This window comes from Eschscholzia californica, unplaced genomic scaffold (assembly GCF_041429995.1).
Source record: "Eschscholzia californica isolate CP2 unplaced genomic scaffold, dmEscCali1.0.p SCAF_3, whole genome shotgun sequence".
Taxonomy (NCBI): domain Eukaryota; kingdom Viridiplantae; phylum Streptophyta; class Magnoliopsida; order Ranunculales; family Papaveraceae; genus Eschscholzia; species Eschscholzia californica.
This window is the reverse complement of record NW_028238420.1, coordinates 9,492,118-9,508,295: the sequence shown is the minus strand read 5'-3', so window position 1 is coordinate 9,508,295 and position 16,178 is coordinate 9,492,118. Positions and strand designations below refer to the sequence as shown.

The 16,178-nt window shown below is 36.0% G+C and overlaps 1 protein-coding gene and 1 non-coding gene across 2 annotated transcripts; both read left to right on the top strand.

Moving 5' to 3' along the window:
- Positions 1–1,461: 1,461 nt before the first annotated feature.
- LOC147548241 (glutathione S-transferase DHAR3, chloroplastic-like) lies at positions 1,462–4,920 on the top strand. Its single transcript, XM_086666583.1, has 6 exons — positions 1,462–1,899; positions 3,542–3,632; positions 3,721–3,864; positions 4,178–4,295; positions 4,434–4,574; positions 4,654–4,920. The coding sequence occupies exons 1-6, from the start codon at positions 1,695–1,697 to the stop codon at positions 4,738–4,740; spliced, it is 786 nt and encodes a 261-aa protein (XP_086522709.1). The 5' UTR covers positions 1,462–1,694; the 3' UTR covers positions 4,741–4,920.
- A 1,575-nt stretch (positions 4,921–6,495) lies between these two features.
- On the top strand, positions 6,496–6,594 carry LOC147548240 (small nucleolar RNA snoR113). Its single transcript, XR_015239067.1, has one exon. It is a non-coding gene; the product is annotated as a small nucleolar RNA snoR113 (small nucleolar RNA).
- Positions 6,595–16,178: the final 9,584 nt, after the last annotated feature.

The following is a 16,178-nucleotide window of genomic DNA, read 5'->3' as shown; positions in this document are numbered from 1 at the left end:
AATTATTGACGGCTAAATACTTAAGAAATGGGGACTTTCTTAACCAGATAAAACCTACTTATTCATCTCAATTTTGGCATGCAATCTCAGATACTAAACAAACTATGAAGAAAATCATATTATGGATTATAGAAGATGGGTAATCAGTCAAAATCAGTAAGGATCAGTGGGTTCCAAATATTATAGATCATACTCCTATTCCTACTCAACCTTTACCTTTAAACATCAACAAAATGGCAGATCTCATGCTTGTGAATAAAACACAGTGGAATATTACTATGCTAAACATGTACTTTGATCAGCAAATCGTTCAAGAGATAATAAATATTTGACTCAGTGAAGGAAACATTTGTGACAGACTCATTTTGTGTCCCACTGAAACAGGCAAGTTTTCCACTAAATCATATTATGCAGAGATTAAAATACCACCTATGATTCATGAAGAAGCTTCAACCTTCCCTTGGAAGCTTTTTTGGTCAAAAAAAGGTATGAACCCCAAAGTTCAAAATTTTATTTGGAAGCTAATACATGATGGAGTTCTCACTCTCAGCAATATAGGAACTCGATTTCAACACATAAATCAAAGCTGCATCATGTGTGAGCAAAATGAAATAGAAAATACAACGCACCTCTTTGGAAGCTGCCCTTTATTCGTGGATTTAAACACTAAAGGAGGAACTATCCACCTACAATAGAGACAAATAGAACCTATCAAAAACTTGAAGTTTATTCTTCTTAAAAAAGAAACGTGAAATAAGGATTGGTTTGCCTTCACCTATTTAATATGGGAATGTGTGGAAGCTTAGATGTGAAAAGCACTTCCAGAATAAACAACCTGATCTTATTCGATGCTCGTGGAGTACAAGAGACTCTTTAAGTTATGTTCCTAACCTTGAACTTTCGTCTTTAAGCTTAACTAACACAACTCAGGATGGAAGCTGGTGTCCACCGCCATTAGGAAACTTCAAAATCAACTTTGATGGAGGATACAGAGATGATAGGGCTTCATGCGCAGCCATTGCAAGAGATTCAGAAGGGTGGATTTTGGGGACGAAGGTTAGAGAAGTTACTCCACGATCGGCGATTTTTAGTGAACTCATGGGGTTAGAAACTGCCCTACATTTGGGGGAAGAATTAGGGTTTAGAGACTATATAGTCGAAGGTGACGCACAGGTGTTAATAAACCTAATCTTGACCGTCGATACCGAGATCCCTTGGCGTCTAATTAATGAGATCAACGATCTTCAACGGGGGGTCAGTATACACCAGGTCAGTTTGGTGTATTGTAACTGACAGAATAATCGAGAAGCCCATGAGCTGGCGTCCTCGGCTTTCACTACATGATTTTTCAAGAATGGCATTTTCATCCTTGGTGTTAACTTTGTTTAAGTTTAGTCCGTTTTGTAACTTTTGATTCTTTGGACTACTTTGTAACTTTTTCTAGTAATAGACTTTTGCCTTGTCCAAAAAAAAAAAGGAAAAAAAAACTAGGTCCATATGGGAAATTACCCAAAATATTACCTTCCACGTCCAGACGTCCAGTTATATATTACCGGAATCTTATCATGAACTTCGTGATGTTCTCCACTTGACTTGGGAGCAAAGGGAGAAAGATAGAGAATCACAAACAAAGGAGTTCTTATAAAGAGGAAGATAAAGTCGTTCTTAAAGAGAGAGAGAGAGAGAGAGGCAAAATGTGGACTACTAACCTGCCAACATCAGCTTTTGCTCTTTCATTTAGCCCTAGTCGTAATGTGAGCCTATTTACAGGCAAATTATACCTAACGAGAATCAATGGACGCTCAAGACCTCTCACTGTTAATATATCTGCATCAGTTTCGGATCCTCTCCAAGTCTGTGTTAAAGATTCAATCACCACTCCCGGAAAGCTTGGCGACTGTAACATCTCTTTCTCTCAATTGTGCTTATCTTTTAGTCTAAATTATTGTAAATTTTGTGTGATTTTTGGATACCAATTTTTCTTTGTACATCTCCTCTAGGACCGATAAGAATTGTTTCTAGGTTATCAAACTAGGAATTTACACTACCCAAATTCGCTTTCATACCTAATTGCTGTGGGATAGCTTTTAAAGATGATTAATCAGTGCAAACTTTTTAGCTAATATTTCTGTTTGACTGTATCCACTTATTCGTCTACTACGACGAATATTAAGATGATATGTTACACAAGTTACGCTTTTTGGTGCTTCGCGTAAGAATGTCTTAGCTCATGAGTCTGCACGCTGGAATCGGCTAGAGTAATTTATTGTATATATTACTAAAAGCCTAAATGTATAGAATAACAAATGAGGAAACAAATTGGTCCTACTAGGGGGTGCTGTGGGGCGTGCCACCCACGCGGCCACGCACCCACGCACCCACACCAGGATCTCTTCACATGCCCCACTGAGTATTAGAGATTACCGGTCCAGATTAAAATGCACCGTTGGTGCCCAAAGTCCAACCAAGATACAGCCACGCAGCGAAGCTAGGCAGAGGAACTCCAAAAGAACTTTGTCGGAGAAGGAACCATTTTTTTTGGGAACCAGAGAACATTCACACCTTCCAGACAAGGACAAATCGACAGTCAGGCAGGGGCAACTAGGCCCTGATACAAGAATTTTGTTGTTGGGGATGAAGAATCGAAAGAGTTCTCCCCATGTAAGGATCAGCATAAGGCAGACATGCCAAGGAATTTTTTATTTTGTTTTGTTTAGGAGGCTTGTCAAGGTAAATTGCATATTCAAGATAGGTGCAGTGGATGGGGTTTACAATGGCAGACATATCCTTTTGTAGAGGAGAAACCGAAAGGGTAGAAGACATCTGTTTGGTTGTAAGATGCCTTTTGCTATTTGGAAATAATTTGGACTTTTGTTAAACCATACGGTTGGGTTCCCACTGAGTAATGGTGGAGAACTTCCTATATTGGAAGTGCAAGGGAGGATAATCAGTAAAAAGAAAAAGAAGGCAATCTGGGAAACTTACTTCCTTTGTTGTAACTTGTAAGTTGGTTTATATGGAAGCAAAGGAACAAGAGAATCTTCGAAGATTGGGCAGATACTTTAGAAACAATTAACTTAGATATAAAGTTTAATACGTTTGTGTGCACCCATAGATATAAAGAGCTTAAGAATTTCGGTTTTCATTTTTTTTTTGTCAAATTGGGACGTGCCTATGTGAGAAGTGAGCTAGCTACCTTGTAAGCAATTGGTGCTCTTTCTCTTTATTTGTTTCTTCACTCTTAAATCCATTCTTTGTCTTCGGCTGTTTTAATATAACTGGACCAGTGTAATTTATAAATGAAAACCCAAGAGACCTACAAGATGACTATCATGCTACAAATGTCATATTTCGTAGGGAATTGCTCATGAAGTGAGAGTGATATAAATATGTTATAACATAGCATGTTATGTAAATTATACTTCATTATGCATTTTTTAGATATAGCAGGTTGCATTTTTCGCATTCAAGTTATATATTGTGCCACTTCCTCGTAAAACATAATACTACAGACTAGCTCACCTTGGTTTTACTTCTTCAGGTCCCTTCACACAAAGAGTTTTGCTGACTCTTGAGGAAAAACATCTTCTTTATGACATGAAATTCGTAGATTTGGCTAATAAACCAGAATGGTAGTCCCACAAGCTAGCTTACTTTGATTTATACGTCTATGCATATATGGTTTTACTTTTTACTAATCTGTCTTTGGTTGTTACGCAGGTTCTTGAACATAAGTCCAGAAGGTAAAGTTCCTCTTATCAAACTTGATGAGAAGTGGATTTCGGATTCAGATGTTATTACACAGTCGTTAGAAGAGAAGTATCCTGATCCTCCTTTGGTTACACCACCTGAGAAAGCTTCTATGTATGTTTTATATATTCATTATCGTAGTTTAGCAATTGGCTTTAGATATACATGCCTTAAATGATAGTTGCTCTGATCTACAAAATGGAAATGTCATTGAGAAATAAACATATTATGATCGGTTAATTTGCTCACTAATCTCGAAATAGTTCCGTTTCATTCAACATCTCATTGATCAGGTAAAAGTGCTAGTAACTTAGTTTGTATGTGTTAAAATTTGGCGACTTCATGCTGCCAATAACATTTGCTTGTTAGATCTTTAATACTTCATATATTAATAAAAACGTGAAATGTTCATAGTTTGAATTTATAGTGGGTCAAAGATCTTCTCCTCGTTCGTCGCTTTTCTTAAAAGTAAAGACCCAAGTGATGGAACTGAGCAGGCATTGATTAGCGAATTGACTTCATTCAATGATCACATTAAAGAAAATGTAAGCTTCTCTCTTTTCGTTTATACTTGTGTTTTCGAAGTGATTTTTCTGCTTTCATTTCAACACTTCGCTTCTTTTTATTCATTTTTTTCCATTTGTTCGGCCTTGTTAAACAATTATGTTCTTTTATGTCTGTAGGGTCCCTTTGTGAACGGTAAAGAGGTTTCTGCCGTGGACTTGGCTCTTGGACCGAAACTATACCATTTAGAGATTGCTTTGGGCCACTATAAGAAGTGGTCAGTTCCAGACTCACTTCCTCATGTAAAGTCTTACATGAAGGTATATGAGCTCTTTTGACACACTATTTCCCCTAATATCATTGTTGTAACAGTCCTGAGGAGCTTCTTCGTTGTTTCAGGAAATTTTCTCAAGGGATTCGTTTCTTAAAACACGAGCCCAGACAGAGGATGTAATTGCAGGGTGGCGTTCTAAAGTGATCACTTAATCAGTCGACCACTCAAAGTATTTTCCATCCAAGTATATTTAGGTTTCTCTATCTCCTCCAAATATGTAGAAACTTGCATGTAAATCCGATAATGTTCTGACACCTTGTTCTGTCAGTTAACTTGTAACCATTCGATATCCTTCAAAAATGAATAAATTGTACCTATTCCGATTTTGATAATTTTTGTGAAGTATGTATTCATGTATGCCCGGCCCTATAAATCTACCCGTTGTTGAAACAAATAAAATGGGGGATGTTCGGCTAGCACCCGACTAATTTTTTTGAGAAGCTATCTAGTTAACTAAATGATACAAAGGTGCAAATTTTGTGCCATAGTCTTTTCAAATAGGGTAAGTTTCTTTTATCACTATCCAAGTCCTTTCCTGCTGTTTCTCCAAGTTCTTCTGAACTCCTTTTAACAACCAAAATATCATCCACCACTTAAAACAATCACCCCCCACATAGTATGTGGCCTGCAGCAATTCCTTCACTTAGTATGTGGCTGCAGCAATTCCTTCTGATCCAGATACTGCACCTAGTTCGGCTATGGCTGGAGCAACCGGATCAAGTTATCCGTACAAAAGACGAATAAGTTTAGTTTGTTTTGGTTCGTTTTCTTTTCCAAACTAACAATTTAGTAACACAGAGTTCAGATTTCGCATCTAACTTCGGTGTCATTTTTTTTATCAGATTTGAAATTAAAATCTGAATTAGTTTTATGTGTAATTTTAGTTGTTTTGCATGCTTTTATTTTAAGATATTGAAACAAGTAATTATATCTAATAAATGTATTTAAAGAAACTGTTATACGTACTATCCTCTGTACTTCGGGGAATTACTTTGAGGGCACCTCTTTCAAATTTGATCTTTTAGAATGACGTCTTCCATACATGTACAACCTCTTTGAAAATACCAAAAGAAAATGGAGGAGTCCGTCATTACCACCGTCATGAACCATTACCACCACCAGTGTGACCATCATCACTGTCACCATTACCAATAACCACCTTCACCACCATCTGTCTCTCACACCATTTATTTTCTCTCGCGGTCTACTCCATTTGCTATCTCTCAGTCACATTTTTCTTCTTCATTTTCATAACTACCACCAACCACCACCTTGACCTACGACCACATTCACCAACCACACAATCATTTTCATCTTCACCGCTCATAATTTTTTCAAAAGATAAATAATATAAGATGGGTCGAAAAAGAGTAATAAATACATCTTACCAGGGTTGGAAACCTTTATGTAATTCGAATGAGAGCGGGTTACCCCTCAAGTTGGAGTGAACCAAAGGGTAATCCATATGGGTTTGGTTTAATAGAGACTTGGTCCTGACTCCTAAGTGAACCAATTAAAGAGGATTGGGGTAGTAAAACCCGAGGTGTCAATATAATTGGCTGATTCGCTTTTTACCAGTGGGCCAGATTTATATGAATTGCTCGTTATGAGCCTAAAATACAAGTTCCCCCCAAAATCGGTAGCTCGAAATTAGGGCTTTCACCAACAAATTAGCTCTCTTTTTAGGTTTTCAAACCTATATGTAAGTAAGAGCCGACTGATATTGTTTTCATCTAGTATTCCAAAGAATCCGAACCAGATGATCTAAAGGTGGTAAATTAGCATATACTGTACTTTTCTTTCTGATTTACTTCGATTTTGGTTCGTTTTTTCAGAATTTCAGTTATATCTAGTATGAATATTTATATCTTAACTTTAGGTTTTAGTTTGTTGTTGTTGTTATTCACTGGCTGTGATGAAAAAAAGGCCGGTCTTACATCTGCTTTGGTTCTATCCAATTGGTAGTAGAATGATTTGAATTATCATAAAGGTGTTTTCTGAGCCAGATTACTTAATTCCCCTCACCTTCCATTGATTTGATGATTCACAGTTTGCATTCATCTTCTTATTTGTTGCTAAATATATGATTGGCTTTTGGATTTCATCTGCTTTCTTTGTTATTGGCTCTTATCAACCTCATCGTTCAGGCGGTAACCCTCAAATGTTGGTTCGATAAAGAGGTCTTCGTTGGTGAAGTATTTATGGGTTCAACAGTTAAAACCCTAATTTCGATGTCTTCAATTTCTTCATAATAAGTTCTCTGTAGTTTAATCAGACCAATTAAAAAGCATATTGTTGATGAACTTGAATCAAATGGTGAAATCCCCAAAATCATTAGTCATTTAAGCTCCTAAGATCCATCATTTACAGTTATGGCAATTGATTGTGTTCATGAAATTGGGTATTTGGAAGAAAATAAGCAATTGGAAATCAGTTTCAGGTTGCTGAAACCCTCATGCATAGATCACAAGATACCAAATTCATGAAGAAAGACATAAAGAAGGATACCTTCTTGACTGATTAGTTGTCCGGGCCATGAAGAATGTTGAAAGCTTCATTTACTCAAAACCCTATTTTAGGACAATTTTTTTTCATTTGAATGAGACATTGAACAACTTCGGTTTGTAATAATCCGCTAGAGCAGTGTAAAACTTGCTCTCTTCTAACATGATCTCAAAATGAAATTGGTTTTGATGGAGAAGCTCTTTTGGCACTTTCTCTCTCTAGTTTTAAAAACTCTTGCTCTGATGACGAGAGGAAAAAAAAAGGGGAGTGGAGGAATAGATTTGGACCGGTGGAACTCTGAGGCATGTGATGACCACCAGACTAAGGTTGTGTTTGTTTTTTTATTTTTGTCTGAATCTGAATTAGTTGAATCTGAAACGTCTGAACTGAATTGGTTGAATCTGAATTAACTGAATTGTTTTATAAGTTAGATGTTTGTTTTTCAAATCTGAAACTAAAGTCTGAATTAAGACCTTGACATTTATACCCCCACCCTTCTTTTTGACCCAAAAAACCCTAATATATAATGTTTCCTTTTAAACCTAAAATCTATCTGCCTCATATTGCTACAGCTATGGAACTCATTTCTTTCTCTCCTTCTCCCTCTCTCTCTATACAATCAAACCCTAGCAATATGACTCTTCCACATCTTGTTGCTGGTATGGTCTGATTTCTCCATCTCTCTACATACAAATGAAGTTCACAGCAAACCCTCGCCAGATCTGGCGAGGGTTTGGAGCAAGACGACGTCGCCGAATCTTGGATCTTCCAGCCATGGTGGTTGTGTGTGTTATAGTGGTCGTCTGGTGTGTGTGTGTATGAGGTGTTGTGGTTTAGGGGTGGTGGCTGTTTGGTTTGTATCGTGGTTGGTGGCGGCGTCGGTCTAGTTTATGGTGGTGCCTGCGAGTTGGTAGTGGTGGTCGTCTATTTTATGGTCCTGGTGGTGAATGTGGTAAATGGTGGTTGTTTGTGGTGATGGTGGTTGTGGTCTGTGGTGGTTTTGTGGTAATGGTCGTGGTGGTCTTTGGTGGTTTTGTGGTAATGGTGGTCTTTGGTGGTTTTGTGGTAATGGTGGTGGTGGTGGTGGTGATTTTGTTGTAATGGTGGTGGTGGTGATTTTGTTGTAATGGTGGTGGTGGTGATTTTTGCTAATGGTGGTCTGTGGAATTTTTGTGGTAATGGTGGTGGTGGTTGTGGCGGCGGTGGTGGTGGCGGTGGTAGTGGCGGTAGTAGTAGTAGTGGCAGTGGTGATGGCGTACTTGATTTTCTAAATCACAGGGGCACTAGCGTCAATTTACACATTTCAGAAATTAGGTTTTGTTTCAGACTTGTTTTGAAGTCTGAAATAAATTGGTTTCTTTTCAGCCCATTCAGACAAAGACAAAATTCAGCTAAGTTTTCAGATTTACTTAAATTTGAAAAACAAACATCTGAATCTGAATTGGACCTCCATTCAGATTTCAGATCTGAAAAAAATAAAAAACAAACAGCACCTAAGACAAGGGTAGTTTTGTCACATGTGATTTGCACGTCCCTCATATAACAAACATTTGACGGAAAATATGCTACTCGGGAACGATTACCGTATTAAAGTGTAGTATCAAAGTATAAATATGCTTGATCTCAAGTTTGGTTTCAGAAGCTTTACCTTTAAGAATCTCATATGGCTCATGCTTGATCTCACCTAACAATATATCCTTAAACATCATAATGTGCAAAGATTATACCCTTTTTTCAAACTATTTGCAAGATTACAACAATAAATTTTTATTCGTCATCATGATATACACTTAAGTTTTGTGATCTCGGTAAGTAATAAAAAACCCTCCCATGTTCTAGATATTGTTCCAATTTTTCTCCAACGAACCAATAGATGGATCAACTAATTAGATGAAATAATGAGCTTAAAATTTTGCTTCACCTAGTTAGGAAACTATTATTAATGATGTATCACCAATCCCATCAAAATGTCCTTTTCGATGAGTTCACAGTCTCGCAAGAAAGACTTGGTCAAATTGCATTTTAGCAATCATTCTTTTATCCTCAACCATAGCTTTATGGAACCCAGATTCTATAAACTTCTTATAAGTACCAATCAACCTTTTACGAGGTTATTAATAACAACAATATGAATGTATTGTTAGCTGCAAATGTTTGCTAACTGTGTTAACAACAGTGAAAAACTTACCAAATATTGATGCCTAATAGGAGTTCAAAATTATCAAGCTGAAATCTTGCTCTTGAGTTTTCCCTACTTATTTTCTTGTCATCGTCACTTTACATCAATTAAAGTAAACCTTGTCTTATTTATACTGTTCGTGTTATGATTGCCTTATTACTTTCAACACGACTTTCTTAATGTGCGTCGATAATTCTTCTAGAGTATCTCCTCTCAAATTATCTTTATAAATTTGTCAACACTTTGTAGAATTCGCAAACAAAGAATTGATGCATTGTAGGACTCCAAATAAATATTTAGTTTACTATGATAACATGTTATATCACAGAGAGTTAAGTTTAGAATATAACAACCACATCTAGTCTAGATTGCACGTGGTTTGTATCTAGGTTGTTATCTACACCTTGTTTGCACCCTTTCATATTTGACTCGTTGTCATATCCTTTACCTCTCACATCCTCTATCTCATGACCAAAACTCTCTGAAGTTGTTTGCAATACTTCAAAGAGTCCAAATGCGGACATGTAACGAACAATTATAAGTTTTACAAAATACTCTTCTACTTTTAGTGGTGTAGCAGCTATGCCTACACACCTAAAAAAAGCAAAGTCATTTGTTCTTGATGATTGATATCAGAAGTCCAATAAAGTACGACACATAAAGTATTTAGCTTCCTTAACCTTTTTAAGGATTGCACCTCTAATTTCGGAAGATATCATTTGTATTAGCTCATTTCGAATAGAAATACTGAGAAAAGGGTTTCGGATTTCATTATTTTGAATCCGAAGAAGATGTTCCTTCATTATCTACGACAGACCCACAAAGCTCTCATTGCTCTTGGCCAACCTTGTGATTTCTGTCACTGTGTAAGAGCAACTTTGGCATATATCTTACTTTCAAAATCAACTGTCTCAGTAATAATCTCACAAGAACATGCCTAAATCCCAATTAAACTATGGCATATAGCCAAACTAACAATGGCCTAAAGCCCAACTACATTATTTATGCCCTAATAACCCCAAATTCAATAACCCAGAGATTCCACCTCTTCTGGAGATCGAACCCAGAACCTCCAGGGACCTTTGGAGTATATGCCAATACTTAAACCACTTGGACAACCAAGTGTTGATGTTATATCTTCAATATTAAGTTGATGCTCTTTAAGCCTCATAGGTGTCAGAAATCTCCATTGCCGTGTTTTGCTAGTTCGTTTGCCGATGGTCCTTTTTTAAGCAAGTTGTAACAAAAATACAACACCTTATCAAATCTTTCGCGTACACAAGCCAAATCCTATCGTGTTTTTCTCCATTTGATAAGTAACCCGACCTTTGGTCATATAATATTTGGGTCTTATATATTCATAGGTTGGTAAGTTGACGTTTTCAAATAATTGATCTCTCATTTTCTTCCAAAGCTATCCCAAATTTTAGGATCATAGAAATGATGCGGAATAAGATCATCTAAAATCAAATCATTTGGTTCCTTGTAGAGTCACTAAAGAACATCATTGACTATTTCTTCTGTCTACTAAATTATTTTCCAAGCTTTCGACATTATCTATATCAAGATCGTTCCTATCACTTTCATTATATGCTAACTTTCTACTAATTCTAAATTATCTTATTCATGTATTATATTTTCACACAAAATTTCTTTTCTTCTCTTGTCTCTTCAAATTTCCAGATTTTATATTTTTGGTTCCATAAGTTGTAACTATAAAAGATATAATAAACTAACAACATGACAAAATGATGAAATATTAAGGCTGCGACTGTGGGGTATAAAGAATAATCTCTGGGAAATAAATTCTCTAGGGAATCCTTGTTTTTTGTATATTCTCGGGTTAATATTTTATTTTAGTCCAAAAACTCACTTGATCAAACATTGCCCCCTATCTTCATCCGCTTTATCACCTTCACCGCAACAACTTCCTACCACCACCATTCGGGCCACCACCATGCCGACCACCATTGCCATCTCTTTCCTTTTTTCTCCTCTCTTGTTACTTTCATTCTCTCTCCCCCTTTCTCTCTTTCTCTTTCTCTCGTTGTAGACATATATCTCTCTCACAGTCTTTACCTCTCTCACAGTCTTTACCTCTCTTTCTCGCGGTCTCTCTCTATTTCTCGGTCAATATATTTCTCTCTATAGAAATCACAAAGTTCGTGGCCACGAAACATTTTGTGGGCATGAAATGGTAATGGCCACAAAACGTTTTGTGCCCACAAAATCCCCGAGGAGTGTTTCACCAGAAACCCTCATCGATTTCAAGTTCCGACGAAGAGTACACTTCCCTTTGCTGAAGCGGCGTCTGTGTGAGAGAGGGAGAGAAACAATGAGAGATTGATTGAAAAACAGTGAGAGATCGAGAGACATAGATAGTGAGAGCAATACAGAGAGATAGTAAGATGTAGACAATGAGGAATCGAGTGAGAAACTAAGAGAAGAAGAGGGAAACAAAAAGAAAACAAGAAAGAGATGGTGCGAGACAATGGGAGCGAGAAAGCAATAGGAGAGAGAGATAGGGAGAGAAAGATAAGGAGAGCGAATACGAAAATTACGGAGCAATGTTTGATCAAGTTCAATTTTTGACTAAAAAAAAATATGCCCATGAGTTCGTGTTTATTAACTAATGGTGCATTTGGATGACAGAATCATGAATCCGCGGATACATGAGTCATTCACATTCATGATTCCTCAGATTCATGATTCTTCGGATCATGAATCGAAGTATTATTTTTTTGTTTGTTTGCAAACTAATAAGAATCCTATGATTTATTATTATGAGAAATGCTAAATGTACAAAGAATCTTTGACAAGATTCTTGACAAAATGCCGTTTGAACGGTCCCGATCAAAGTCATACTTTGAAAAGCTTTGATCAATTTTTGTCTTTTAGTGAAAAAGAGTCATTAAGTCACAAATTTTGTCAAGGATCTTGTGCATGTAGCGCTCCCGTATTATTATTTAAGTGTTTTTAAACGTTTTTTTGAAAAAATATTAAAGAAATTTTGTTCCCATAACTCGTTTTTCCGAATATCGTTTTATCGAGAACCCTCCGTTTTCTTCATAATTTTTTTTTCGAGAACCGTTTTCCCAGAAAGACGATTTTTCCTCGAAAAGCCTTTTTCTCAAAAAAAAACTTTTTTCCCCAAAAATTTTTTTTTCGACAATTTTTTTTTCAGTAACTGAGATTTTATGAAACCTTTTCCTCACGAAAATCATTTTTTTTTCAAGAAAACCGATTTTTTCGAAAACTGTTTTTTCCAATAATTCGAGAAAAACGGTCTTCATGAAGCAAAAAAGTTTTCAGAAAATTTCAGTTATCTAAGAAACGGATTAGAAAAAAAAAACGATATTTCGGTAAAAAACAGATTTGGAGGGAAAAAAAAATTTAAACAAAAATATGTTTCCGGAAAAAAAAGTTATTTGGAGAAGAATGGTTTTCTGGAAAAAAAAACAGTTTTCGGAAAAATCAGGTTTTCGAAAAAAATGTTTTTCGAAAAAAAAATACTTTTTTGAAAAAAATAATTATTTTGTAAAAGAATTTTTTTTTTTTTTGATTTGAAATTTGAAATCTGGATTTATTAATTTAAAATCGTAGCATATCCTAGGGAATTATGGTGGGATTAATACAAATTTTTGAATTAAGAAACCTTAGGATTCAAGAGTCCTAGGATTCTTGGTAGCGAAATAGACCAAGGAATCTTACTTAGAAATTCTGCAACCAAACACACCATTAAATCTTTATTCCTTGAAGAATTTTTTTTATTCCCAGAGCCCCGACCAATATTAAGGCCACTGCTTCGAGGAAACATGAATATTATTTTAGATTAAAAAAATTGGTAGAATGTTAGGCCAAATATTTTTGTTATCCACGAACCCCACCACCATTCTTCCTCCCCCATGCCACACCACCCATGATTTCTCTCTCCTCCTCCCCCTTTGACTTCTTTCTCCCATTTTTCTATCATCTCCTTTTTTTTCTCTCTCCCCTTCCCTGTTTTTCTCCTCGCTCTATCTTTATCTTCTGAGACGAAGAAGATATTCCGTTCGCTAAATTAGAGAGAGAGGAAACAGGGGAAGATAGAGAAAGAGAGATAAAAAGGTGGGGGTAGAGAGAGCGAGAGGGAAAAGGGGAAAGAAAAAATGATGGTTGTGGGCGGAGATCATAAAAAATGAAGAAGAAGACGAAATTTTATTGCCCTAGGAAATTCAACACAATCTACAATTTTCCATTAAAATTTTGTATCCTGCAAAGTTTTATTGTTTCCCAAAGCGGCGGACAATTTTAATTATTAAGAACATCTTAATAATATATGATATCAAATATTTAGTTAGTTAAAATTAACTATAATAATAAACAAATTATTGATAAGCTAACTAAAAAGGCCGCATTGGGAATAAAGAAAAATCTCTAGGGCATAAAGATTTATTCAATAAACATTGAGTTAAGAGATATTTTTTTAGTTTAAAAATTGACTTGATCAAACATTGCCCCCTAATCTTCATCTTCTCTCTTCTTCTATCTCTTCTTATGTGTTTCTCTCTCTTCTACTCTCTGTTTTTTTTCCTCTCCTTTGTCTCTCATTTTCTTGCTCTCTCTCTCTCGTTCTCTCTCTTGTTAACTTACTCAATCTCTCTCGCTGTTTCTCTCTCTATCTCTAAGTGTTTCTCTCACAAGGACAAAACACAAACCCATCATTGATTCAATTACCAGTGAATCAAAAAGAGATAGAATAATTTATTGAACAGAAAACGAATATGTTCAACCAGATCCAAGTAACCATTAATCTAGCACAAAGAGTATGAACTGCATCATGTCTAACCAGCAACACGTACAGATGATCTAGGTAAAACATCACAAAGATAAGTTATAGCCCTAGTAGCAAAAATCATCATATCCATATTAGCTTCATTACTAGCTAAATGAATAAGAATAGGAGAAAACTAATCTGTGGTAACTTGTAATTGATCTATCTGTAAAGAATAAATAAAACATCAAAAAGTTCAGTGAGTGAAGCAAGTTGAGCAGAAGGTCACTGCTGTTGGGAATTGCTTGGTGTATTCCTGACCGTGACAAAATGTGGCCCGCTTGACTCTTGGTCCATTGAAATTGACCCGAACTTTGACTCGCTATATTTTACTCATCCGAACTCCGATTTGACTTCCGTTCTTGCCTACGGGTTTGTCTTGGACTCTACTTTCCATCCGAGCACAAATCTTGACCATGAAATCAGAATCAACAAATGACCAAAATACCCTTAGTCTGCATTTTCTCCGACTTTTATCCGTTTTACACACATAACTCTGAAAAAGGTACCTGAGTAGAAAAAAGAGTAATTCATTAGAGTAACTGCCCTAGATAGACTAACTTGTCCAAACTAAGAGACTGAGATGGGACATTTTCATATCTCATCAGTCCTTTCGTTTCATCATTCAAGTCCGTCAAACTCCTCTGGAGATTCTCTTGTTCACCATAATATTTCCTTAAATGGTATCGTTTTAACTTTTCTGTCTTTTCTCTGATTCATCTACTTCATCAGAATCACATGAACCACAAGTAGATGAATCTTTATATGTTTCACCTTTAGGTCGACCAGAAACTGAAGTCGATGATGAAGCTTCAACTTCAAGAAGTACTTTGATTACTATATGAATATCATCATGTGTTCTTTCTACAAATAGATCCCATAGTAATCCTAATATATATGAAAAGAAGCAATAGATTACAGACTTTTCTCAAGGTTAGTAACTTTTCAAATTCATGTGACAATCACAGATTATGTTCTTCTTTTCTATGAGTAACTTCCACATTTCTAGGGTTTGTTTTGAGGGAGGGAGATGGAGCAGGAAAAAGAGAGTGAAAGAGGGAGAAGGAGAGAGAAAAAATAATAATAGAGCGATTAAGAGAGAGGACAATAGTGAGTGACAGATGAGAGAAAAGAGGTGGCAATAGTGGTCGAAATGCTGGTGTGGGAAAGTTGTGGTGGTGAAGGTGATAGTGAAGATGAAGATTAGGGGAAATGTTTGATCAAGTTAATTTTTGGGCTAAAAAAAATATTCTCCCGAGAATGCACAAAAGAACATGGATTCCTTAGAGAATTTATTCTCCGGAGATGATTCTTTATGACCCAAGTCGCGACCATTAAAAAAGAATTATATGTGTAAGAAGATCTTTGTTTAGCCTACATGAGACCTTAGAGGGTCAAATTTTGGTAGGAAACACAAACTCTTTGCAAACATGAACGGTTAGAAACATGATCTCTGTAGGAAACATGACCTTCTAAGAAACGTCTTAGTATACTTGGTTTCGACCCCTTTAATTATGGTTTTCCTAGTCTTATAAGTGGTTGTTTTCATTGGAGAGAAGTATGCTACTTTTGATTTGGGGGATAAAGTTAAAGGCGATTGATTCATAAGGTTTTAGTGAGTTACAAATACTAGAACCCGTGAAAATTCGTTGTAATCTTGTTCTTGATTCACAATGAATATCACCATGCCCTGGTAGGTCTCACCAACTGAACCGCATAAGTCATTTGTGTGTATCTGGTTGTTTATATCCATTATTTTTTTCGTGGTTTGCTTGTTATGTATCATAACAACAATCACAAATGAATTCCACGAAGTTTAAATTCATTAATCGCAAGTCCTCTCTCCTTTGTCGGTTGCAATGAAAACGATATTATTATGATATTCTTTACAATATTTTGATTTTTTTCAATATTATAATAAAACGTGATAACTACAAAGATATAGTATTAAATAATTTAAAATCAATATATCGATATAGTCAACAATTGAAATATTTAATGAAGAGTAGAATAATCATCAAATACCGATAAACCACCATCTTTGTCAGGATTCTAACGGTTAGCGAATAATTTCGTTTTTCGGAGAAACCTAA